Source organism: Myotis lucifugus, unplaced genomic scaffold (genome assembly GCF_000147115.1).
Source record: "Myotis lucifugus unplaced genomic scaffold, Myoluc2.0 scaffold_6, whole genome shotgun sequence".
Classification (NCBI taxonomy): domain Eukaryota; kingdom Metazoa; phylum Chordata; class Mammalia; order Chiroptera; family Vespertilionidae; genus Myotis; species Myotis lucifugus.
This window is the reverse complement of record NW_005871054.1, coordinates 1,165,247-1,192,921: the sequence shown is the minus strand read 5'-3', so window position 1 is coordinate 1,192,921 and position 27,675 is coordinate 1,165,247. Positions and strand designations below refer to the sequence as shown.

The 27,675-nt window shown below is 38.9% G+C and overlaps 1 protein-coding gene across 7 annotated transcripts in view; it reads right to left on the bottom strand.

Moving 5' to 3' along the window:
- The window catches only part of VPS54 (VPS54, GARP complex subunit), a 90,619-nt gene that overhangs the window by 50,127 nt on the left and 12,817 nt on the right, over positions 1-27,675 (bottom strand). For 2 of the 7 annotated variants that reach the window (XR_002826870.1, XM_023746385.1), the window contains exons 2-6: positions 11,647-11,799; positions 9,991-10,232; positions 8,996-9,074; positions 6,018-6,052; positions 3,342-3,473 (exon numbers count right to left, since the gene is read on the bottom strand). Coding sequence is in view for 6 of the 7 variants with exons in the window: in XM_023746385.1 (XP_023602153.1) it covers positions 3,342-3,473; positions 6,018-6,052; positions 8,996-9,074; positions 9,991-10,232; positions 11,647-11,779 (621 nt within the window). In the remaining variant the exon portion in view is untranslated. Of the gene's footprint in view, positions 1-3,341; positions 3,474-6,017; positions 6,053-8,995; positions 9,075-9,990; positions 10,233-11,646; positions 11,803-27,675 lie in introns of those variants that run through there. The other 5 variants (XM_023746389.1, XM_023746390.1, XM_014446821.2 and 2 more) reach the window with 5 other exon arrangements.

The following is a 27,675-nucleotide window of genomic DNA, read 5'->3' as shown; positions in this document are numbered from 1 at the left end:
CCGATCCTGGGGCGTGAGGCCTCGCTGCTCCACCAATCCAGGGGCCCTGTGGCCTCGCTGCTCCGCCCTGGCACCGCGGCCGTGTGGCCTCACTGCTCCGCCGATCCTGGGGCATGTGGCCTCGCTGCTCCACCGATCCCAGGGCTATGTGGCCTCGCTGCTCCACCAATCCTGGGGCCCTGTGGCCTCGCTGCTCCGCCTGGCACCGGGGCGTGTGGCCTCACTGCTCTGCCGATCCCGATGCCGTGTGGCCTCGCTGCTCCGCCTGGCACCGCGGCCGTGTGGCCTCACTGCTCCGCCGATCCTGGGGCATGTGGCCTCGCTGCTCCGCCGATCCTGGGGCATGTGGCCTCGCTGCTCCACCGATCCCAGGGCTATGTGGCCTCGCTGCTCTGCCTGGCACCTCGGCCGTGTGGCCTCGCTGCTCCGCCGATCCAGGGGCCGTGAGGCCTCAGTGCTCCACCGATCCCAGGGCTATGTGGCCTCGCTGCTCCGCCTGGCACCGAGGCCATGTGGCCTTGCTGCTCCGCTGATCCAGGGGCCGTGAGGCCTCGCTGCTCTGCCAATCCCGGGGCCGTGTGGCCTCGCTGCTCCGCCGATCCCGGGGCCGTGACGCCTCGCTGCTCCGACTGGCACCAGGGCCGTGTGGCCTCGCTGCTCCGCCGATCCGGGGCCGTGACGCCTAGCTGCTCTGCCTGGCACTGGGGCCGTGTGGCCTTGCTGCTCTGCCCATCCAGGGACCGTGAGGCCTCGCTGCTCTGCCTGGCGCCAGGGTGTGAGGCCTCACTGCTCGCACCGGGCCATCAGACTTCGCTCCACCGCTTGGAACATAGTATGCAAATTAACCGCCATCTTTGTTGGTGGTTACTTTGCATATCGAGCTGATTAGCCAATGGGAGGCGTAGCGAAGGTTCGGTCAATTACCATGTTTGTCTATTATTAGGTAAGACTAGAGGCCTGATGGCACGAAATTCATGCAAGAGTAGGCCTTCCTTCCCCCAGCTGCCGGCACCGGCTTCCCTCTGGCACCCGGGCTTCCCTCGTAGCCCTGGCTTCATCTAGAAGGGCGTCCGGAAGGACGTCTGGTCTAATTAGCATATTACACTTTTATTATTATAGATAAAATAGGTTACAAACAAGAAATTTTCCCACAGTTGAAGTTTCTTGCATTTATACCCTTCTGCTATTGTTCTTTTCATCTTCAATACAGCTGTTCATTTATTTACCTAAAAAGCAATATTGAGGACAAATGTATTAAGGTACATTGCAAGCTAAAATGGATTCAATTTTCAGAACAGTAAATGGAGCACGGGCAACTCCTTTAGGACAGTGCTATTCAGAAGGCAGTTTGTATGCTGCTGCCAGTCTGTGAACTGTTTAGTAAGTCCATGATAAAATAAGGAACTTCACTAGAATGTAAATCAACTACATCACTAAGCCCATTGCATTATTTTTTTTTTAAAGAAAACTTGCTTAATGAAGGAAGTAGTGCAATAATTTACATTCTACTGCAAATGCCCTATCCCATTGCAGGCCAGCAAATTTCTCTGACCCTGATTGTATCATACCCTCTCTTTAAAGCTAGCAAGATAAAACAGCTGATGTCAATCATAAAGTGAGTTTGAAACTGCTCTTAGAGTTCTGTCTTCCATTAATTTTCTAAAGCAGAATGAAAAAAAGTCAGAATATAAATGTAACAAATCTGATTTTGCAACTTAGCAAAATAAATTCCATTACTTTAGTCACTTTAAGCATTTAGCATGAGAAAATTGTTTCATTTGAATTTCAAAGATTTCAACAACTTATCAATATTCCATTGACCTACTCTTTTCAAAGGCATAATATTTTCATAATACGTTTCTTATTAAAAGTCTTTAAAGAGAACAATTTTTAAAGTATTCCTAAAAATATTTATATAATCAATGAGGTTTATATTAGCTTTTGTTGTTTTTTTCTTTTAAGGTTTTATTTTATCAGGATACATACTTGGAATGTGAAAAAGTGGTCTGGAGTGAGCCTATGTCCATAAACCCATCAGATTTATGAATCTGTTCCTACTCAAGGAAAATCTTTGTAAGTGAAAATGTTTCCAAAGCAAAAGTAAAATATTTTTTCATTTTTAAATCATTTTTATTTTTCAATTACAGTTGGCATACATTTTATTAGTTGCAGGTGTATACCCAAGTGATTAGTCATTATGTAATTTACTAAGTGATCATCCCAATAAAACTGTAAGAAAAGGAATAGTCATGATTCTTTTCCTACATTTCTTCTCTTATCCTCCCCGAGTTAGTCCTTTCTTCAGTTACTGAGGACTGGACCTAATTTATTGAATCATCTTCCTGGGAGAAGCTTTCATACTGTCAAGAGATGTCACTAGACTATCACAAAATGCTTTCTTTTCAGTTTAAGAACCACAGTCAGTTTTAGGAAAGCTCTAAACTGAGTGGGGAAAAAACAACAACAAAAAACACCACCAACAAAAACAAACCACAGATATCAAAGGTCTTTACATTCTTGATATGTGAGTTAAGATATTTTTAAAGTTCTACATTTAAAATGATGTTCAAGATGTTAGCTTCTGAAATATAGAACGTTGTAAAAAAAATTAAAAACTGCTGACTAATAATATGCTAAAGACTAGGGCTTTGTAAAGCTAAAAACATTTAGGAATATTGATATGATGGTTTTGCTTTAAAATAATAATCCTTATTGCCTGGCAGGGTGGCTCAGCGGATGAGTGTAGAACATGAACCAAGAGGTCACCAGTTTGATATCTGGTCTGGGCACATGCCTAGATTGCGGGCTCCATCCCCAGTAGGGGGTGTAAAGTTGGCAGCCGATTGATGTTTCTCTCTCATCGATGTTTCTATCTATCTCTCCCTTCCCCTTGCTCTAAAATCAATAAAAACATATTTAAAATAATAACCCTTACTATGTAAATGAGGAAAAACAGTGCCTCAGGAAAAGCTGATTTTTTTATGTCTTAAATCATAAAGAATATAAAATTGGCAATATATTGTTCAGGATAAATGTAAAGCAATTATAATTACGTATGTTATCTAATATGTCCTTTCGACTGAAATTCTATCAACTGCTGTTTCAAATAATAAGCATTTAAACAATAAGCTTTTCTTTTTTCACCAGCACAACTTATATTCCATTGAATCAAAATGCTATTACTTTTTCAGTAAATATTCAAAGGCTTATAATTATCAATAACAACAAAATAAAATTAAAAGAAGTAATGCTTACTAAGTAACTAAATCTGAACCCATGCCAAGTAGTACCACTTAACTAGAATAAAATTTTCTACATGGAAAAAGTAAAAAAGAAAATACCTTTTCTTGTAGCAACTTTGAGGAAGCTGCATCACGATTTCCTTTTCCACCAGCAGTATTAAAATGAGACCATGGTAAAACTGAATTAAAAGTTAAAGAATCGTCCAAGGCAAAATCTGGTTTCATAAAAATCTATCAAAAAAATTCATTTCTCTCGATTAGAAAAACATTTTCTTTACATTCATTCTCTCTTCTAAAATCATAGAGCATTAAACAATAATTATTTTGGATCTCAAGCATAAACAGCAAAAACAAGTGATAACATGTTATTTACATAAAATCTGTAGAAAAATGTACAAATCTCATCTAGGTAAACATGCTCATGAAAGACAGAAAAATGTTTTTTTGCCTTAACCAATGGATGTGTGGAAGGCTGCCTGCCCGACTTAGGGGAGACTTAGGGGAGTATCGAAGATGGAGCCCCTAATTATTCCTTGACCTCTCCAAACAAGCCTGTGCATATGCAGACCCCCGGGTGTTTATTGGAATCCTTATGCTTAATCCCTGGATGCCCTTGCCTAGAATACAATGTAAACATGTTTCCTCCCAAGATTACTCACCCTACTGATTATATCTAAAGACAAAAATTCCAATAAAGGCCTAACGAGGCAGGCAATAGGGGCTGCCCTGCCACTAGAGCCAGGGGCCCCTTAGCCCTCTCTTTCACAGTCAAGCTGTGTCTGAGTAATTTGTTCATCCTTCGTTCAGGGGGCTGCTGGTCAGCCCCGGCAAATGGAGATGATCATTCCATTACAACTTGATCAAATGTACTACTGTAGTCCCACTGGGCACACACCAAAGGGAGATAGTGTGTGTGTGTTTTTTAAATGCCAGATATCAATTTCTCTATACTTATATTTCTAATTTCTCCTGCTAAAATTTTTCAAAATTGTTTTTTAGACATACACTAAATTTTAAAATCATAACAAATTTAATTTTATGAAAAGCCAACTCCTTTTCTCTTATGTATCACATCCATCTGAGTACTAAGTAGTATTCATTATATTTCCTAAATATTGCTTGAATCCCTTCATTCCTCTATCTCCACAGCATTTCATCGATGCAGCCCTTCATTATCTCTGGATTACAGTAAATGGACACTTAATGATATCCTTCCTTGATCTATCCACTATATTTCTGTTAGATATCCCTTTAAATGCAAGATTATAACTGAATTAACTTCTCTGTTTGAATCTCTTAATAGAGTCCCATGACCCACAGACCAAGCTTTTTAGAATGGCATTGAGAGTCCTTCAACTTTTGGACCCACTTACCTCTTTTTATCTTGCCACTATTTACAAGTTAAATTTGAGCAGTATTCAAATATCTTCCATATCCTCTTATGCTTAAGTATCTTTATACATGTATTTTTGGCCTAGAATGCTCTTGCCTATCTTCCTAGAGAATTCAACCCAATCAAAGGGGCAAACATGTCCCTGTGTATGACACAGAGATTAATCACCCCATCTCTGAACACAAATATACTATGTACACTTATTTATCTCTACTTCACAAAAATTATTTACTTAATATGTATATATCCTCCTGGAATATGTTCCTCTAAGATTGGATTTATAATTATTATTCTTTGTATTCCCATAAGGCCTAAAACATGCTTTAATAAGTTTATTACTTCATTAATTTTATTCTATTTACTGATTCCTTTTATCTTTATGCAAAAAATTGTTATGAATGTGATAGGGAAAATCCAGGGACATGAGTATATTTTCTAGTCACTGCTTTAGTACTACTGAAAGCATTGATTCATTCAATAAGTATTTACTGGTTGTCTAACTCTTATGCTAGGCACTAAGAGAAAACAAAAATAAATTATTACAGAGGTACTAATCTCAATGATCTTTAGTCCAAGGGATATGATAGAATATATACATAAGTATCATATAAGAGGAAGAATGACAAATGCCTTGAAAGGGAAGGCTGGGATCTAGATAAAATGCTATGGAAATTCAGCAAAGGGGCAAATTATCTTCAGTTGGGGAGAAATGTATTCATGTAAAGTTGCCAGTTAAGCAAAAGAATGTAAAGGATTAGATATAGGGAGATGATGGAAAGTCTTTGTCTGGGTTCAGGAGCAGTTTAAGAATGGAGTCAACAAAAGAGTCTGACTGAAGTAAAAGATGTGTAAAGATTAGGAGGCAAAAGTTAAGAGTGTAACTACGAATGGAAATGAATAATTAAGGACCTTAAATTACAGAGTTTGAATTTTATTTTATAGGAATCAAAGAATTTTAAAAATGACTGCCCTCTCCTTTTTGTTTCTACCCTTCACCTGTCTGTCTCTTCTCACCCTAAAGAGCAATTACCACAGACTCCTTTGAGAATCTGATGAATGTAAGGGATTCTTTTCCCAGAAAAAAAAACCAAAAAAACTCATCTATTACACATCTCTACAAATGTTTTCTTCTAAAGGAAATGTCTTTTAATAATTTGAAGGGAGAGTAAGATCAACAAAATCCTTCTTTTAGAATGGAGAGACTTAAACATATTTGTAGGTTTTGATGATGAAGAGATTGATGATGAAAAAGAGAAGAAAGAGCTATAACAAAGTTACAGAAGAGGCAAAGTGTCAGAAAACAGCTAAAAGAAAGCTTCTTAAAGGCAAAATTAAAGATCAAATATTAAAAAGCAATATTCTCATTTTTTAAGCTTTGTTACCTTAGGTACTTGCTCCAGATCTGTCCTGGATTTATCTATTAAAAAAAGGGGGAGGGGGAAGGGAGAACATGATTTTTTAAACTTGTTTTCATTTTACTTCCATAAAATATACTTTGACAAGATTCAATACTATACTAGGTCACAGCCAAATAACCACATAAGTTTCTTTGTTCAACAAGTATCTATTAAGCACCTCCTGTATCCCTAATAGTATACGAAGCACTGAATATGGCATATGTGCAAATAATTTTAATCAATTGTATACTAGCAATAAAACAACTTAATAAATTTTAAGTACGAATCATTAGTCTACAATGAATTAGTCTATAATGATTAGCTACTCTTATCAAGTTTTGGTGAGATTAAGTTTGGCATGCTATGTAGTTTTAAGAATGAATTAAATTCTAAAATAGAGCCGAAACCGGTTTGGCTCAGTGGATAGAGCGTCGGCCTGCGGACTGAAAGGTCCCAGGTTCGATTCCGGTCAGGGGCATGTACCTGGGTTGCGGGCACATCCCCAGTAGGAGATGTGCAGAAGGTAGCTGATCGATGTTTCTCTCTCATTGATGTTTCTAACTCTCTATCACTCTCCCTTCCTCTCTGTAAAAAATCAATAAAATATATTTTTAAAAAAATTCTAAAATAGAAATACTGTTTTTTAATTGTTCAAAATATCCCCCATCCCTTCCAGAATTTCTTCTGATCAAAGATATTTTTAAATATATTAATTTTCTTCTAATACATTTTAGTTTGTATCATCAACAAATTTATCTGTGCCCGTCTGGTGTGGCTCAGTAGTTGAGTGTTGATCCATGAACCAAGAGGTCCCTGGTTGGATTCCCAGGCAGAGCACATGCCTGGGTTGCGGGTGGCAGGCTTGATCCCCAGTGGGGGGCATGTAGGAGGCAGCCGATTGATGTGTCTCTCTCATTGATGTTTCTATCTATCCCTCTCCTTTCTGCTCTCTTTAAAATTAATAAAATGAAATAAAAATTATCTGTAATTGAATCTACTTTACCTTCATCTCATCAATAAGACCTCAGGCAAGGTACCCTCCTTTCCAAAAGTAACCCATTCCCTCCTGCCTCTTCTGTGAGCTTACTTCAATTACCCTGCCTCTCTCTGTATCTTCAACCTCTTTCTCCTTCTAAGAGCATTTTCCTCTCTGCATATAAACATGTTTCATTAAAAAAAGAAAGAGAGAGAGGGGAGGAGAAGGGAGAGGAAAGAAGAAGGGAGAGGAGAGAAAGAAAAAGATAAAACAAAGGGCCCAGACTAGATTGAGGCAAGGGAACCTTGGGTGCAAAATTTTAAAAAGCACTCACTTTCAGGGTTATGCAAATGCCTCTCTTGCCTCATCTAGTCCTGGCCATGCAAAAACATTCTTCCACTCTATTCCCTCTGTAGTCAATATCCTATGTCTCAAATCTTCAAGTTACATCCACACTGGGAGTCTCCATTGCTTTCTCTTGTACTCACACTTTAATACATAGTGAGGTTTCTGTAACCACAGTTCCAGTTTAAATGCTCTCCCTAAGATCTCCTAAATTGCTTAATCCATGAAGACTTCTCAGTATGTAAACTGAAGTACTGTGACACTGTAGACTAATTATTCTCACTTCTTTGAAATTATCAAAGGTGGAACTCTCTCTTGGTTGACTCTCTTATCTCTCTACTTCTTTATAGTCTCCTTCACAAGTGCCTAATTTTCTATCTGCCCCTTAAATGTGACAGCTTCCTAGTGTTCTATTATCAGTTATTTTCTCCCCGCTATTCACATCCTTCCTGGGTGATCCCATCCATGCCCTTGGATTCAACTACCATGATACTGTCTAGCATATTGTCTATGATAATGTCTACTATACCTACATCTCCAGCCCAGATCTCTTTCCTGAGCTCCCGGCTACATACCAAACATGTTTGCAAAACTGCAATTAAACCAGCCTCTATCTCCTCCAGAATTTCTCCTCTTATACTGGCTATCTCACTGAATTGCACCTCACCTAGCCAGCTGCCCAAGCAAGAAACTAGGGAGTCATCCTTGAATAAACTTGTTCCATTACCAACAACTAACTGACCACCAAAACCTATGCCTCAATCGCTCAAAGGCCTAATATCCTCTCCATCTTCATTATAACTGTGAATTGGGGCCACATGATTTCTCACTTGTATTATTGCAATAGCTTCCAACTGTCTCCTTGACTCCAGTTATATCATCCAAAAATTTATTATCCACAACTGTTTACACAGTGAAATGTATAACCATAAATCTGATTTTGTATGGTTAAAAGATTTTGTAGCTCTATACTGCTTTAAGAAATATTCCTTAGCATGGCATACAAGGCTCTTAATCTGACTCCCACCTATTTCTTCAGCTTCTTTTCTTCCTCCCAGTAGAGCCAACATACTGAACTCTTGCAGTCCCTTGGACATGCTAATTTATCTCTTGACTCTATGGCTTTATATAAACTATTCCTTCTTCCTGGAATGCCTTTCACACATAAATATTTCTCAATAGCTAGTTTAAAACACAGGCAATCATCATCAACTCTAGGAAATCTTCTAAGCTAAGTTAGGAGCTGTATACAATCTTGCCATGCTGAACTTATTACTTGATATACAGTGCTGCAATTTTTTGGTTTATTTATTTAACCTTACTCAGGAGACCATCAGCTTCTTGAGGACAGGGACCATTTCTAATTCAACTATTTTTTAAGCAACAAGCAAAGTGCCAAGCACACGGATATTACTTAAGTATTTGTTGAATTGAAGACAACACTATCATCAGACCCAAGATTTTTCTCTTAAAGCTTTTAGAAAAGATTATAACAGTAAGCTATAAAAATTTTACTAGAAAGAAAAATTGTAAGTATGACAGCCTACAAGGTCCCCAAGTTAAGATTTTGTTCATTAATACTATTCTCTTCTACAAATTTCACATATTCATCTACATATTATCTACAAGTAGATATTCATACCATGAGTATGTAAGAGAGTCCTGTCAAAGGTATCTTTAGGAGGACAAATGTTCTTGCATCTTGCGTGAATCTTCTCTCTCTAATAAAAGGACAATTAAATAAATAATGTAATCGATGCTGTGTGGCAATACAAATATTCAAAGCATCAAAATGTTTCACAACAGAATATATAAAATTAGTTCTATGATTTTTAAATCACTAGCGTCTGAACTTAAATACAAATAGTAAGTATGCTTAATAAACTAAATATCACTGAGATGTATGAATACCTATTTACTTATACTCATCCCATTTCACATAACTACTAAAATCTCCATAAATTTGGAATGAAGTGGGAAAGCAAATGAAAAATCCTTACTTATATGACAGAAATCAATTAAGAAAATAATTTTTAAAAGCGAGGAAGAAAATTTGAAAACTGATACACCTAAGATAGATAATTATTAATTGACACTTTCTCTCTGAGTAAAGAAAAATAATTCCATTCTAATTTCAGATTAGATAACCACTAACAACACTGTTATCTTTTCAGAGGTACCATAAATAGGACACATGGGAAGGGGAGTGTGGTAAGAAAAAACACTGAGCTAATAGTGTTCAGAATTCTGATCGTAGTTCTGACAGTATGGAACTGTCTTCCAAAGAGGCTGTGCATTTTGTATCCCTACCCACAATGAATGAGAATCCCGATTAGTCCATTTCTTAAACCTCACAAATTGTCTGGGCTTTACAGGTCTAATAAAACCATTTTTTCCTTGGTAGGTAGGGCAGGTTTTCAGGTTGAATCTTAGCATTAATAGGATTATGTCATCCTGAAAAATCATTAGAGTAAGAAGAATATATTTACATAAATCTAAGCAAAGAATTAAATACAACCCAGTACAGAATGTATATGAACAAAAAAATTAACACAGATTCCTCAAAGACTACTGGTAAAAAATCCATTATAAATTACTTTTGACCTGACTATAACTAACTTCAAGATTAGATGTTACCTGAGAGATTTCCTGTTGATATACTGTAAAATGTTCCTTGCTGATCTGTGGGAGGTAGAATGAAGGTATGACTTCAGTGTCCACAAAGTCCAATCCCCATGTTTTTGTGAAGAAGTCAGATTCTCTTTTTGCTAATCTAGGATCATTTAATGCTGCTGGGAGATTTACTTTGGAATGATATATAGTCCATTTGTGTTGATCTGTAACTAGAGATGGGGCAACACATAAACTGTGTGAATCACCTGCAAAAAGTAAACAAGAGAACTCTGTAAAATAAGTTCTATGTTTGAAAGTATACCCTAGAAAAATAAAAATGCTTAGATTCTACATTATACAAAGCAACTACTCTCTTCTATGGCAAATGTTTTAATAAAAATCAATCTGATGAAATAAACATGAGCTTTCAGCATCAATTGCTGAAGGAAGAAAAAAACCTGTATAAGCTCAAATATGCAAAATTTGAGAGCTGTAGTCACAGGGTGGGGTAAATGGTAAATAAAGTCTTTCATTAATTCCTTTCCTTGCTGTACAATTTATCTTTTTTTCAACACAAAAACTCTTCTACCTTCAACTGAGTATCTTCTATTCTTTAGGTAAAAAAGCCCATAGGTAGAGCTTTTTTTCTATTATACTGTGGCAGACAGTACTAGTTCCTTTTTTTTTTTTTTTTGCTTATAATTAGATAACATAAATACTGCTGTGGCATTAACCATAGAGGAAAGAAAAATATACAGTTGATTTTTGTTATTCACAATAGTTCTGTTCTAGAAAGCCACTGAGCACTTGATTAGCAAATACTGAAACACTGACCCTAGTGGAAATACAGGTTAGATTCCTGCAAGTCTTTGTGGTCACAACATTTTCAACAACTGATTAATACAGAATCATATGCATGTGTCTATTTAAAAACACATTATTTACTATATATTTAATATATAGTTTTATATACTTACTACATATTTAATATATAACATATATTGTTCGTTCATTAACATTGAACTACAACTCATACCTGAATGAAGCTTATATGACATGCATAGTTTCCTCATAAGGCACATTACAGCTTTCTTATACTTAGGAATACTAGAAAACACTTCAGCACTACGTTTGAGAATATTTTAAAAAGCAAAATCACCAATAAGATACACAAAAATGCAATAAAAAGTAGCACTAAATAGACCACAAAAAGACTTGTTTACACCATGAACAACTGAAACAAGAAGGCAGAGTGTTGCCTTGTTCAACCTCAGGTGGGAACGTATACATTGGGTAATTTAAATTTTTCACTCCTCTGTGCATGTTTGCAAATGACCACAAAAGTGCCACAAATATTGATTTTGGGGTTACAAATAAGTTTTCAGGTGTAGGCAAATTTGCAAATATGGAAACCACAAATAATGAGGATTGACTGTATTATGTTTAAAGAGCTTTTCGAACTATACATTTCAAAATATTTTTAATAGTTTATGTAAGTACTTCTTTTATGGAAATGCATGAAAAGAACTATATTCTAATCTCCTAATTTACTTACTTCCGAATTATTTATCTCTCTTTAGTTTTAACATCATAAAATTTACTCTTTTAAGATAAGTATATGAAATCTGTCTACTCCTTTACAGTTAATATAAATCCTCAAAGGAAAAAAAAAGGCATTACCTGTGGGTTCCTTGGGACACACATCTGGCAGTGACTGCACAGGTCGAATGTGTTTTGTTGGATCTACCTCTTTTTTAACGAAAACATCACTGCTGCTTCCTTGAGGCACTGGTGAACTGTGGCTTGAAGCCATTGCATAAAATCACCACTCAACTGAAAATGAATAAGAAACAAATAATAATCAAGACACTTAACACAAATCAAAATTCATCTACAGGGTGGGGCAAAAGTAGGTTTATAGTTCCGAGTACACAAAATACAGTTAATAAAGTGACTGTAATAATCATAACCTGCATGTCTTTTTCCATACGAAAAACTGTAAATCTACTTTTGCTTCACCCTGTATAAGTATTATGCATGTCAAAAACTTTCTTTCAAAAACAGATACAATATTCAAAATCCCCAAGTACACAATTTGAATATTCTCTATTGTGAGTCACTCGATATATACTTAGTTTGCAAAGCAAGTTATTTGTCCTTGTTTAAAAAGTATTCTTCCCCAAAATTACCTATCCTTAGACTTTAATTCAAAGTGCAAACAGACACCAAAGCTGCAACCAGTATAAATTAAAAAAAAAATATTCCCTTCATTCAACAAGTATATAATAATTATGCATTATAGCAAAATGGATAAATGCATGGGTTTCTGAAATGGTGACTGCTTCATGTACCAGTAGTATAACCTTAAGGAAATTTACTTAACCTTTGAAAGCTTTACCTTATCTGTAAAAATGGGGATGAAAAGAGGTCCCATCTCATAAACACTTTGTAACAAAGAAATGGATACATGTAAAATAAACCATTTATAATCATGTCTGCCTCAAAGTTTGTGTTCATAAATGTTAGTATTATATTTATTATTACTATGTGGCTGTCACTATATTAAATGACTATAAAAGTATCATTCTTCAAGGTGATTGCAATTAAATTAAGTAAGCAAAACACTAACCAAAAAACCAGTTAACCTATGTCCACATATTTTAGTTAAATGCTGAATTTGTGGGCAACATAATATAGGCTACAGTGTCAGGTAAGACATTACAAATGAAGTAGTACATAACCTGGATAAACATGTGATATTCTATTATTAGAGAACTAGAGGCCCGGTGCACAAAAATTTGTGCACTTGGGGGTGAGGGGGGTCCCTTAGCCCGGCCTGTGCCCTCTCGCAGTCTGGGACCCCTCGGGGGATGACCACCTGCTGGCTTAGGCCTGCTCCCTGGGGTATCGGGCCTAAGCTGGCAGTCAGACATCCCTCTGGCAGCCCGGGAGCCCTCAGGGGATGTCCACTTACCAGCGGGGAACAGGCCTAAGCTGCAGTCGGACATCCTTAGCGCTGCTGAGGAGGTGGGATGCTGGAGACCAAGATCAACAGTAATTGATATAAATGTGAGGAGTCTGGCAGAAGGCTGACCAGGACTCCTTTTGATATTAACAGGGTGAATATCTACATTTTATTACCTGCTGCTGACTCAATGGCCTAAAGCAAACTCCCCCAAAACCTGACAATCTTACTGTTTACTAAACATTACCATTGATATGTCTGTTTGCATTCCTAAAGGCAATGTGCATTCTAGCAAATAAAAGCAGCTGGGAACGAAGCAACAGAGAGAACCTGACTGCTATGGTTGAGTTTTCCTCTGGTTCCCCCAGTATTAAAAATAATATTTCTGCCCTGACTGGTTTGGCTCAGTGGATAGAGTGTCAGCCTGCAGACTCAAGGGTCCTAGGTTCGGTTCTGGTCAAGGGCATGTACCTTGGTTGCGGGCACATCCCCAGTAGGGAGTGTGCAGGAGGCAGCTGATCGATGTTTCTCTCTCATCAATGTTTCTAACTCTCTATCCCTCTCCCTTCCTCTCTGTAAAAAATCAATAAAATATATTTAAAAAAATAAATAAATAAAATAAAAAATAAAAATAATATTTCTTCTTATGTATCACTTGTGCGTCGGCTCTTCCTCCAAGCCTTTGAACCTGTGAAAACCACTCTGGTCGTGGACTCTCACAGCGGGAGAGGCTCCCACCACCACCGCTGTACTGGCAGCCATCAGCCTGGCTTGTGGCTGAGCAGAGCTCCCCCTGTGGGAGCGCACTGACCACCAGGGGGCAGCTCCTACATTGAGCATCTGCCCCCTGGTGGTCAGTGTGTGTCATAGTGACCAGTCATTCCCAGTCGTTCTGCTGTTAGGGTCAATTTGCATATTACCCTTTTATTATATAGGAGTGCCTGGCCAGCCTGGGTGAGGGGCTGATGGCCATTTGCAGGCTGGCCACAGCCCCTTCAGGGTGGGGGGGTCCCGCTGGGGTGCCTGGCCAGCCTGGGTGAGGGGCTGATGGCAGTTTGCAGGCTGGCCACACCCCCTTCAGGGTGGGGGCGTCCTGCTAGAGTGCGTGGCCAGTCTGGGTGAGTGGCTGATGGCGGTTTGCAGGCTGCCACAGCCCCTTCAGGATGGGGAGTCCCCCGCTGGGGTGCCTGGCCAGCCTGGGTGAGGGACTGAGGGCCGTTTGCAGGCTGGCCACAGCCCCTTCAGGGTGGGGGTCCCCACTGGGGTGCCTGGCCAGCCTGGGTGAGGGGCTAATGGCTGTTTGCAGGCTGGCCATAGCCCCTTCAGGGTGGGGGGTCCTGTTGGGGTGCCTGGCCAGTCTGGGTGAGTGGCTGATGGCAGTTTGCAGGCTGGCCAAGCCCCCAGCGGCACCCTCACCCCTGAGGGTGTGGCCAGCCTGGGTGAGGGGCTGATGGCTGTTTGTAGGCTGGCCACAGCCCCTTCAGGGTGGGGATCCCCTCTGGGGTGCCTGGCCAGCCTGGGTGAGGGGCTGAGGGCCGTTTGCAGGCTGGCCACAGCCCCTTCAGGGTGGGGGTCCCTTCTGGGGTGCCTGGCCAGCCTGGGTGAGGGGCTGATGTCTGTTTGCAGGCTGGCCAAGGCCCCCAGCCACCCAAGATCCCTGTGGAGGCTGGCTGGAAGCAAGTATCTGGGATTTGTTTATCTTCTATAATTGAAACTTTGTTGCCTTTAGCAGAGGCCACAGCCGGCTCAGGGCTGGCGGGAAGCTTGGCTTCCTCCATCACCGGGGCAACCAAGCCTCCTGCTTGCTCCAGCTCCATGGCTGCCGGCCGCCATCTTGGTTGGGTTAATTTGCATATAGTCACTCTGATTGGCTGGTGAGCGTGGCTTAGGGTGTAGTGAAGGTACGGTCAATTGGCATGTTTGTCTTTTATTAGTGTAGATGGATAATTTTATATTGCTGAACATACCTATCAAATAGCAGGTATTCAATAAATATTTTAATGAAGGAATAAATAAGTGGATATAAGCAGAAACTTATAGATGAAAGGAAACTTAAAGATCACCTAGTCTAAGTTCCCTTACATTGGAGATAAGTAAACTAAGTGTTTACAAATATATGTGTGGTTTAACAAGTTTTTAAAAAAATCCAATTTAGGAAATCTGGTGAATAGAAAAATAATAGTAAGAAAAAAAGAGCAGAGACATAGGCTAGGATCAGTGACAAAAAGTTCATCCATTCTAACTCCCCTCGTTTTGTGGAAAACTAACAATTACATTTCCCAGACTTCCTTGCATATCTGTCTCAGTCCTCCTAATGCAAAGGAGACATTTCCTATTACACCATTCACTGAGACCATCAGAAACAAGCTACTAAGAAAATACAGAAAGATAAATAACTTCCTCATGGTCCCTGAACAGAAAGCAAATAACAGCATGAATAAAGGTTAAGGGACATGGTATAATCATAAGACTGTGTGGAAACTGACGTGGCTAGAGTGAAATGTTTACATTGGGAAGTAACCGCAAATAAAGCATATTTACACACCCCCACCCCCACCCACAGCCTATATAGTTGGTTCTCTAAGCAATAAGGAGCCACAAGCTTTTTTGTGGACTTCTTTGGCAGTCTGGTGAGTTCCATGGGACAAAAGAATACTATCACAAAAATATCTGGGAAAATTAATTAGGGCCTTGGTTTGAAAGGCATCATTGGCTTGCTGCAGTTATATCCATACATATTAAGTGTATGGTTATTTCTGTATAAAACCATTTGCATATTTAGGAGAGAAGAAATATCTAAAAAATAGGAAACATTGTATGAAATAAAATACTGTACATTAAGCATTTGGTAAAGACAACTTTTTATTAATTTCATCAAATAAAATGGCTAAAATAAACACATTTTGACACTTTAAGTGATAAGTTGCAAATACACAGAAAATGTGTTTATACTGAACACCCATTGCTTGATGCCAGATAAATTAAATATTGATTCCAACAATAGTACATGACAATTTCAATTTATTTTTCTTACCTTCATGTTGTTTTTACAGCAAAAAGAAATCCTAAGTGCCATATAAGGAAGCCAGAAATACTTGGGGAGATAGGAATTTGTAGAAAAACATTTAAGTTATTTCTGTATCTGGGAGGGGGAGGAGAATCACTTTATTTACTCATTCAAGATTCTGAATTAGGAAACATTTGCAGATTTTCCATTTTTTTCTTACACCTCTCCTAATTCTTATGAAAAGAGGGACAATCTCTAGCTTTAAAGGGATTATGTAAAATTAGGGGGCTGTCTACATAAGTGAGTCTTATGAAGAAAGGAAGTTAGGGCCAATTGAATATAACATATTGAATAAATAAAGATTAATGAATGCAGAGTGATACCTGAGTGGAGGGAAGAGATAAGGGGGTGGAAGGGGATGGGTTGGGGTGGGAAAAGAAAAACTCTTTTTCACAGAATTCCAGTAATAAATGTAAAAGAATGACTGAATTAGAAAGTCATTGTTTTGTAACACCCCCCCCCCCCCAAAATCATCAATGTACGCTAAAGCCATTAGGTGAAAGGTTTGTCAGAAACAAAATTCTACTGATGTCAAAGTATCACCCTACAGATTACTTAGCAATGCAAAGGGGAAAATGTGTCTTTAAAATGGAAAGATCTCCACCTTAACTAGGTCATCAAATAGCAGGTATTCAATAAACTTGGTATTACTAAAAATAGAAAGACAATTCGATATTATATGACTTATGAAAAGACAATATAAAATAAACATCATCTATGAGACATTTGCACTAAAATGTTTAACCTAATCTAATTAAGTCTCTAGACCAGTGTTGAGGGCTGCTAGCAAACACTCCGGCACCTTTAAATATGTCACTGAAACTCAGGGTGCAGGCAGAGCCCCGCCCTGGGGGTGGTCCTAGTCAAAAGACAAGGACGCCACTCAGTTTGACCTTCCCACCCAGTGTTAAGGGGGTGGATCTCATGATGTCACCAGGAACTCAAGGCCCACCCAAATGTGATGTAACTTCCTGTTATGCGAGTATTTATTAAAGCTACTTCCGGTGCTGGCTCTCTCTGTGTCTGTCCCTCCATCAGAGGGCAGACGCCACACCTGGTCCCAGTCTCTTCTATTTTTGTGTCCTGTCTATCTTTATTTCATTACTTAATCCCCAGCGCCTCTACTCAAGAACCGGTTCATGTCTCTCTCTCTCCATGCTGGACACGGAAAAGGGAGCCCGCCCGACATAGACCAGGTGTTATGCTTTTTGGTCCTGGGGATTCCTTTGGCAGTCTGGTGAAGTCCACAGACCCCTCCCCAGAATAATATTTATAATTAATAAAATATATAAAATTACAATGGACAATTATACTGAAATATAGCTATCAAACTTTTTACATTGTAATGTAGTAATATTTTTGCTTCTCAATTAATGCAAATCTCTCTAAGCAATAAATGAGCATAAATATTAAGATACTTGCAACAATTTAATATGATATGAAAATATCTGAAATTTCTGTTGGTGGCAAAGTTGTAGGAAATGATAACAGCCCTGTGAAGGGTTTCCTACATTCATAATAAAAGGAAATGCTAAAATCCAGTTAAGCAGAATTTCTCAACCATGGCATTATGGACATTTTGAGCTGGATAACTTGTTGTTTGGTACTCTCCCTCTGTACACTACAGGATCTTTAGATACATCTCTGGCCTCTACCAACTTGATGCCAATAGCACCCTCCCACAGAGTTGTGACAACCAAAAATGTCTCCAGACAAAGCCAAATAATCCTGGCGAGTAGGGGTAAAGAGGGGAGAGAACAAAATAACCCCAATTGAGAACCACTGAATTAAAGTAAAGATGTAATTTTTTTTGCCTACCTAAAGTTTGCAGGCTCCCTGAATTCTATTCATAGACCCTATGGAGTCTGTGAACCCAAGTTTAAATACCCCCTACTCTAGACCTACCCCCCAGCTGACAGGAAATAAAGAGAAATAGGATTGTTAGGTTAAAACACAACATTGAGAAACAATCAAACAAATTGAGAATATGAGACATTATATAAGAAAACTTGGTCTGGACGCTTAGATCAGTGTCATTTTTTAAAGGTGGGGACCTATTCTATATTGAAATAAATACAGAGACAACAACTAAAAGCAATATGTGAGCCTTGACTGGTTCAAAAATAAAAAAAAATGGCTCTAATACATTCTTGAGACAACTGGGAAATTTTGAAAATGGATTGGATGTTACATGAGATTTTAGAATTTTAATTAATTTTCTTAGGTGTATTAATGATATTGAGATTATGGGAAAATGCCCTTTTACTTAGAACATGAATACTAATATATTTAAGAGTGATTTGGCAAAAAATACACAGATAAAACAAATATGAAAAATTTAAAAATAGTTTACTTAAGTGAAGTATATATAAGTGCAACATGTTCTACTTTTTCACTTTTTTCTTAGAATTTTCACAATATAATGTTGGGGGAAAGAAACTTTACATATTTGTCAAATGTTAAATAGATAAATAATGCAAAATATGGATATCAGAGAGAAAAAAAAAGTTTTAAATTTGTAACCGTAACTCTATCGGAAGATGGTATTGTACAACTTCAAATATAGAAGGGGGAAATCAATAGATTTCAATGAAATTTTAATGTTGTGGAAGAATACTACCATATATTGAAACTGGAATTCCTTAAAGGCTGAAAGAGAAGGCAGCTGAAACAGAGAAACATTTACCACAGGCATTACCCAATACTGTGCAAAAATTTCTTTCCTTTGTTCTACACTGATATAGTAACTGCTTACAGAGAATACTGGAATTACATATCATTTACTGAACTATGCATGAAATTGCCTATTATAGGTAAGGTAATAGTGAGTCTTTTTATTTTCCTCTACTATTTCAATGTATACAAAACATTTTAGCAGAGTATTAACACAGAGATTGAAGCATGGTAGTGATCATCTCTGGTAAAAACTGCTGTTTAATTTTTAACCCTGCTGTTCTGGCTTCTGTAATTATTTGCTTGCTAAAATAATAGAAGTTATTTTTGATCTCCTGAACTTATATAAAAATCACCCCATTCGATTGTATACCCCATTGATTGTGGTTTTACTGGTCTTTCAAAACACATTCCTCTGCACCTAGAGACCAGGACAGCACAATTGCTTTAATTGCTCCAGTGGCTCCAGAAAATGTGTCTTCTGTTGACTCAGTGGCTCCAAGACCTAAAACTATAATTAATCTTTGTAGATAACTAACTTGCTCAATTTAGCTTCTGTAACAAACTGCTTTTTCAAACCAGGTTCCTCATTCCAAACCTAGCGATGTAATCGATACCTTTGTGATATTTGCCTATATAAGCCTGATGTTACTGCCATTCGGGGCTGCGAGATTTGGAGAGCATTTGCCTCCTCGTAGCCGCCGGCTCTGAAATAAATGTGGCTCCTTAATTCGAATTCTTGAGGCGTCCTTGTGTGATTCGCGGGGTACAATACAACATTATATGTTAACTAATTGTCCCTTCTCCCGCTTTTCAAAAGTGATACCCTACTTTATAATATACCTTACTTTATAAAATCTAAACTTGCCTGACCTCTATCATGCTTCTATCATACTGTGGTCTTCTATCACACTGTAGTCCCCTAACTGGTCTCTCTGCCTCCAGTCTAAACCATTCTGCATATTGCTTTAGGATTTAATCTAGAAAGCTTTTAATTCTTTTGTACTTCAGCTCAAAAAAAATTTTTTTTTGAGTCAGTGCCATTTTATTTTCTTTTTTTTTAATTTTAATATATTTATTTAATCCAACAAAATATTATTTCAACATTTTAATCAGTATAAAAATATTACTGGGATTTTTTAAATTAAATCTTTATTGTTCAGATTATTACATTGGTTCCTCTTTTTTCCCCCCATAACTCCCCTCCACCCAGTTCCCACCTCACCCTCCGCCCTCACTCCCCACCCACTGTCCTCATCCATAGGTGCACGATTATTGTCCAATCTCTTCCCACACCCCTTTTCCCCCCAAGAATAGTCAGTCCATTCCCTTTCTATGTCCCTGATTCTATTATAATCACCAGTTCATACTGTTCATCAGATTATTTATTCACTTGATTTTTAGATTCACTTGTTGATAGATATGTATTTGTTGTTCATAATTTGTATCTTTACCTTTTTCTTCTTCTTCCTCTTCCTCTTCTTTTTTTTTTTAAATATATTTTATTGATTTTTTTTACAGAGAGGAAGGGAGAGGGATAGAGAGTTAGAAACATCGATCAGCTGCCTTCTGCACACCCCCTAATTGGGGACGTGCCCGCAACCAAGGTACATGCCCTTGACCGGAATCGAACCTGGGACCCTTCAGTCCATAGGCCGACGCTCTATCCACTGAGCCAAACCGGTTAGGGCCCTCTTCCTCTTCTTAAAGGATACCTTTCAGCATTTCATATAATACTGGTTTGGTGGTGATGAACTCCTTTAGCTTTTTCTTATCTGTGAAGCTCTTTATCTGACCTTCAATTCTGAATGATAGCTTTGCTGGATAAAGTAATCTTGGTTGTAGGTTCTTGGTATTCAGCACTTTGAATATTTCTTGCCACTCCCTTCTGGCCTGCAAAGTTTCTGTTGAGAAATCAGCTGACAGTCGTATGGGTACTCCCTTGTAGGTAACTGACTTTCTTTCTCTTGCTGCTTTTAAGATTCTCTCTTTGTCTTTTGCTCTTTGCATTTTAATTATGATGTGTCTTGGTGTGGTCCTCTTTGGATTCCTTTTGTTTGGGGTTCTCTGCGCTTCCTGGACTTGGAAGTCTATTTCTTTCACCAGGTAGGGGAAGTTTTCTGTCATTATTTCTTCAAATAGGTTTTCAATATCTTGCTCTCTCTCTTCTTCTGGCACCCCTATAATTCGGATGTTGGTACGCTTGAAGCTGTCCCAGAGGCTCCTTACACTATCTTCGTATTTTTGGATTCTTTTTTCATTTTGCTTTTCCGGTTGGGTGTTTTTTGCTTCTTCGTATTTCAAATCTTTGACTTGATTCTTGCGATCCTCTGGTCTGCTGTTGGGAGTCTGTATAATATTCTTGATTTCAGTCAGTGTATGCTTAATTTCTAGTTGGTCCTTTATCACAACAGCGAGGGTCTCACTAGATTTCTTGAGGATCTCACTACATTTATCGGCGGTTTCTAGAAAATTCTTGAAAAACCATAAAAGTGTGGTTTTGAACTCTATATCCAGCAGTTTGCTTTCCTCCATTTCTGTCATTTGTGTCCTGTTTCTTTGTCTCCGCATTTTTTATGCTTCCTTGTGTTGATAAAGTGGTTTTCTGTGCTAAGTGTCCTATAGGGCCCAGTGGTTCAGCCTCCCCAATTACCTGAGGAGGACACTCCTGGTGCTCCCCCTTGTGGTCTTTGTGCACAGTCTTGTTGTAGTTAAGCCTTAATTGTTGTAAGTAACACTGGGAGGGATTGGCCTCCAGGCCAATTGGCTGTGAGAATCCAAGACTTAAATTTTTGATATTTACTTTATATATTTAAATGCCATTTAACAAAGAAAAATCAACCAAAAAAATGAGTTCGCGTGTCACCTCTGACAGCGTGTCATAGGTTCGCCATCACTGCTCTAGGGACTCCTGCTGCAGGGCACTCCTCTTCCCTCTACCCAAATGGCATATGGCCATATTGGGCTCCACACATGGACTAATGGACTTTAATCTGGCTGAATGCCAAACCACACCCAACTACAACATGGAACGGAAGCTCTGGATACTTGCCTTCTTTCTGACTCTACTAAACTCCCAGGTGCCCCTCTTCCAGGACTGGCTTTAAGGCACAGGGAACTTCGGAATCCCAGAAATGTAACTCCATGCAAGTAAAGCCCTCTTCCACATTCCATCCTTCTGTGGGGGATTCTGAAAATGCACCCCAAGAATCTCGCTCCCCCAAATGGCAGGAGAGTTTCACCCACCAGCAATAATTATACTTTCTGAACTCTCTATTTTGAGGTTTTTAAAACAAGTTAGAAAAGTCCATTTCTGGTTTTTAAAGAGTTCACCATTTAACAAAATTACATAATGATGAAAGATTTCAAACATACATTTTCAAAATACATTTATCATAGCTTGAGTGTTTCTAGAAAATAACCTATTTTCTCACTCATTATTTAAAAAGAAAGACACCTTTCAGGAACAGATTAAGAGTGTGAGTGTGTATGTTCAACTAACTGTTCAGTTAAATATTACTGTCAGTCACATGTCATCTCTGAAAGGATTAGTAAATTTGAAATGCTTTTTTTTGGGTGGGGAGGGATGTTAAAAAACCCACAAGAATTCTTAAATTTGAAAACTCTTTTGAACGCTTTTATGTATGGCTATGGGAGAGCTTGCACTAGTAAGAGGAGAACCCAGCTCTGTACTTTATTGTTCACTTGTGGATCCATTATTAGTATTACCTTTCATCCAAAATGTGATTTCCCTACAAGAGTCATTTTAAGTTAATTGGACATTTTGTGAAAGTTGGTTTAGTTAAAACTAGATAACATAATCTGTAAACCCAATTAACCACTCCTGAAAACTATATTACATCACAAGGATGACCTAACTGAAAGATACCACTATTATTCCCTTATAATTGATCACCTATTTAAAATAGAGGCCTGGTGCACGGGTTCGTGCACCGGTGGGGTCCCTCAACCTGGCCTGCGGGGATCCGGCCAAAACCTGTTCTCCAACATCCCCTGAGGAGTCCCGGACTGCAAGAAGGAGGTTCTCGGGTGACACACTCCGAAATCAGGCTCCCTCCTCTCTAGTTCCAGGTGCGTCACCCGAGAACCGCAGCTGGCAAGTCACTGTAGCTCAGCAGTTCCTGCGTTAAGCGTCTGCCCCCTGGTGGTCATTGTGCATCATAGCTACCGGTCAGATGGTTGGACAGTTGCTTAGGCTTTTATCTACTTATATAAAAATCCTGGGTGGTGTTCATCACGACCAGAACCACCGCGACCAAGCAGAAGGAAGTCAGTCCTGCAGGGGTTGTCTTGGCAATGGCTGCACCCTCCCCAGAGCTGTTTCCCGGAGCTGTTTCCTGAAAGGGCGGGGTTTGAGGCAGGAACCTGCCCTGGGAGCGTGGAGGCATCCTATATAATAAAAGGCTAATATGCAAATTGACCAAACAGTGGAACAACCAGTCGTTATGATGTGCACTGACCACCAGGGAGCAGATGCTCAATGCAGGAGCTGCCCCCTGGTGGTCAGTGCGCTCCCACAGGGGAAGTGCAGCTCAGCTAGAAACCCTGAGCCAGGCTCATGGCTGGTGAGCGCAGCGGCGGTAGCGGGAGCCTCTCCCACCTCCATGGCAGTGCTAAGGATGTCTGACTGCCCCACAGGGAGTGGGCCTAAGCTGTCAGCTGGGCTCCCAGATTGCGAGAGAGAGCAGGCAGGGCTGAGGGACTTCCCTCCCCCGCCCCCCCCCCCGAGTGTACGAATTTCGTGCACCAGGCCTCTAGTATCTTTATAAAGTGTGCCGCGCCAGCACGGCCAAGGGTGAACTTGAGTGGGGGCGGCTCAAAGGCTTAGAAAAGACAGACAAGGGAATGAAAGCCGGGTCTCAGTGGGACGCTGCTTCTCTGAGAGACAGCAACCACGCCCACAGCCATGCCTTTATTTTATAGCAGATGCTACAAGGCAAAGTAAGGGCGTGACCAAGATGTTTACAACATTCTCCTGGGTTTCAATCCTACTCAACTACATGCACCTGAACTCTATCAAGCCTACATTACTCAGGCATGTGGGGCCACGTGTTCGGACCATAGGTTCAAGGTTACAACTACAGCTGTTGGCTATAATTGTCTGGGAGGGCCCTGCCCTCCAAGCTGGAACTTGCACGTGGCAATGAAAGGATTGTGCCCTCTCATCAGTCCAAGGTTTGAACCTGTCCAAAACACTGTAGCGGCTCCCCACAATAAAGTTTTAATTCTGTTTCTTTGTTACTAATGTTGTGGCCCCACCCCATAACAAAGAAACAATTTCCGGAGGATGAGGCCCAGGAATCAGGATTTTTAAAAGATTCTCAGGTGATTCTAATGTGCAGCCAAGGTTGAGAACCACTGCTATAGATAATATTAAAAATATATCTAAACGTGCAATTCTTTGTCCAAAAAAATGAGCATGTTCAAAAATTAAATGAAGAAAATTTGGATATACTCGAAGATTTTAACACATATTTGAGTGATGATTCCATTGATTCCACAGATGATGCTGAAAAGGAAAATTTTCCCATTGAATTTCTTAATAGTATTACTCCTTCGGGAATGCCGTGTCATAAATTAAAATTGAAAGTGGGTGCAATCATCATGCTACTGAGAAATCTCAACAGTAAATGGGGTCTTTGTAATGGTACCAGATTTATTATCAAAAGATTACGACCTAACATTATCGAAGCTGAAGTATTAACAGGATCTGCAGAGGGAGAGGCTGTTCTGATTCCAAGAATTAATTTGTCCCCATCTGACACTGGCCTCCCATTTAAATTGATTCGACAACGGTTTCCCGTGATGCCAGCATTTGTGATGACTATTAATAAATCACAAGGACAAACTCTAGACAGAGTAGGATTCCTACCTGAACCCGTTTTTGCACATGGTCAGTTATATGTTGCTTTCTCTCGAGTTTGAAGAGCATGTGATGTTACAGTTAAAGTTCTAAGTACTTCATCACAAGGGAAATTAGTCAAGCACTCTGAAAGTGTTTTCACTCTTAATGTGGTATACAGGGAGATATTAGAATAAGTTTAATCACTTTATCAGTCATTGTTTGCATCACTGTTGTTTTTATATCATGTTTTTGTTGTTTTCATATCATGTTTTTGTCGTTTTTATATCAAGCCTCTGTTGTTGTTATATCCTTTTGTTACTGTTTATTTATTAATAAATTTATATATTATTTTCATATACATTTTACTAATTTCCTTTCATCTCTCACATTTTTATTATAGAGAAAGGGCAAATAGCAATATTAAAATATCTCTGCTAATTAATTCCCTTTTTAAAAAAATATATTTTATTGATTTTTTACAGAGAGGAAGAAAGAGGGATAGAGAGTTCGAAACATCGATGAGAGAGAAACATTGATCAGCTGCCTCCTGCACACTCCCCCACTGAGGATGTGCCCGCAACCAAGGTACATGCCCTTGACTGGAATCAAACCTGGGACCCTTGAGTCTGAAGGCCGATGCTCTATCCACTGAGCCAAACCGGTTAGGGCAATTAATTCCCTTTTAATGTGCACGAATTTCGTGCACCAGGCTACTAGTATATATATAGATGTGATCATCTGATAAATGAACATACGTACTGACTGAAGGTGCTGGTATCAATCCTTATAATAAATATCAGTAAACATTCATTTCTTTTTTCTGTAGATAAAAAAAATGAATATTTCTTAGGCTGGGTGGAACCTTCCAAAGGAGTTTGGACTCAATCCACTAGACTGTGGTGAGTCATTATAGAACTTTACCCTAACTGGTTTGGCTCAGTGGATAGAGTGTTGGCCTGTGGACTGAAGGGTCCCAGGTTCAATTCCAGTCAAGGGAATGTACCTTGGTTGCGGGTACATCCCCAGTAGGGAGTGTGCAGGAGGCAGCTGATTGATGTTTCTCTCTCATCGATGTTTCTAACTGTCTATCTCCCTCCCTCTCCCTTCCTCTCTGTAAAAAAAATCAATAAAATATATTAAAAAATAAAACACTGGTGTTAAATGCATCACTCTAGAAGAATATTAGTAAGGAGGCCAAGTACAGAACCTAAGACAATTCCATTTCTGAAGACAGAAAAGAAAGATATAATGAAAGACTGTGATAAATACAAGAAGGAACATCCTAGAAAGTGGGAGAAAAACCAGGAGAGAAATATCAGCTCAGAGTTTTCAAATAAAATAATAAGAAAAAAAACTCCTTTAGACTTGGCAATTAAAAAGTGACCAGTTACATCATAAAGCAATGTCACATCCAATAGTGGAAGTGAAAGCCAAACTGCAGAAGTTGGAGTGAAACAAAAGATGATTAAATAAAAAAAAATACCTACTGCCCTGGCCAGCATGGCTGCAGGTTCGATTCCGGTCAAGGGCAAGTATCCAGTTTGCAGGTTCAATCCCCTGCCCCAGTCAGGGTGCATGCGGGAATAAACCAATCGATGTTACTCTCTCTCTCTTTCTCTCTCTCTCTCTCCTCGCCCCTCCCTTCCACTCTCTCTTAAAACCAATGGAAAAAATATCCTCAGATGAGGATTAAAAAGAAACAAAAAACCTACTATTTCAAGAGATTCAATTATGAGATATAAAACAGAATATACAGTACAATCTCATTTTAATATAAGAACTTTATATAGTTATATATAATGTATGAAAAGGTACACAACAAAATTTTAACAGTGTTTATATTTGCTTACTGGCCTTTCCTGACCACCATATTTAAGCACATGTCCTCTTTTTCTTTCCCCCGTGCAATACACATACCCTGTTATTCTTTACCACTAGCATTATAGTTTGTGATCTTTACAGTACTTTCTCAAATTAGAACTATCTACTTATTTCCTGTCTCCCCATCATAAAGTAAACTTATATTTGTTTCATTCACCTTCCTATATACCACACCCAGCACAGAATTCACAATCAATAAACTGCATGAATGTTCAATAAATGAATGAACAAATGAATAACTGATGTGGAAAAAGAGATAAAAACACACAAGCCACTAACAATGTCTCATATAGGTTCATGTACATTCAAAACAGTCTAAAAACTCAAGTCAAAAATACATTATCTTGCCAGGCCAGTGTGGCTTGGTGGTAGTTAGGCGTCAACCTGTGCACTGGAAGGTCGCTGGTTTGATTCAGATTGAGGTACATGCTCAGGTTGCAGGGTAGGTTCCCAGTGGGGAGTGTGCAAGGGATAGCCAATCAATGTTTCTCTCTCATTGATGTTTCTATCTCTCTCATCCTCTCCCTTCCTTTCTCTAAAATCAATAAAAAAAAAAAACACTTTTAAAAAAATCAGAGAAGGATAAATAAAGATGACCTTAACCTTCTAAAGACAGTGGCTTAACCTTCTCAATTGTGGTTGCAGACAGAGTCACCTAGGAAGATTTAAAAACAACAACATTATCTTGTTTGTATAATATTACCTGCCTTTCTAAAATTTGATTTTAGATCATTACCTTTCACATAACCCAGTATAATATACCACTTAAGTAAACTGGCCATAAAATGAATTAGATCTCTGTGACCTAGTTGTGTGACCTTTGACAACTTTCTTACCCTCCTAAATCTCAGTTTCCTCATTTGTAAAATGGGACAGCAATAGTATCTTCCTCATAAGAATGTTGTAAGATTTAAATTAAATATAACTTACATAACCTATGTAAGTTCATGACACAATACTTGACACACAGTAGACATTCAATAATCATTGCAATTACTACAATTTCTTATTATTAAATATCTTATTAAACATTAGGACTATGCCATACAAAGTTTTAAAACAGGAGAACAAAGATGGTGGTATAGGTAAACACCGGTACTGGCCGCATCCCACAACCACATCAAAATTACAACTAAAATACAGAACAACCATCATTCAGAACCACCTGAAAGCTGGCTGAATGGAAGTCTTACAACTAAAGAAGAAGAAAGCACACTGAAACTGACAGCAGGGGAGGTGGCTCAGAGTGGGCTGGTC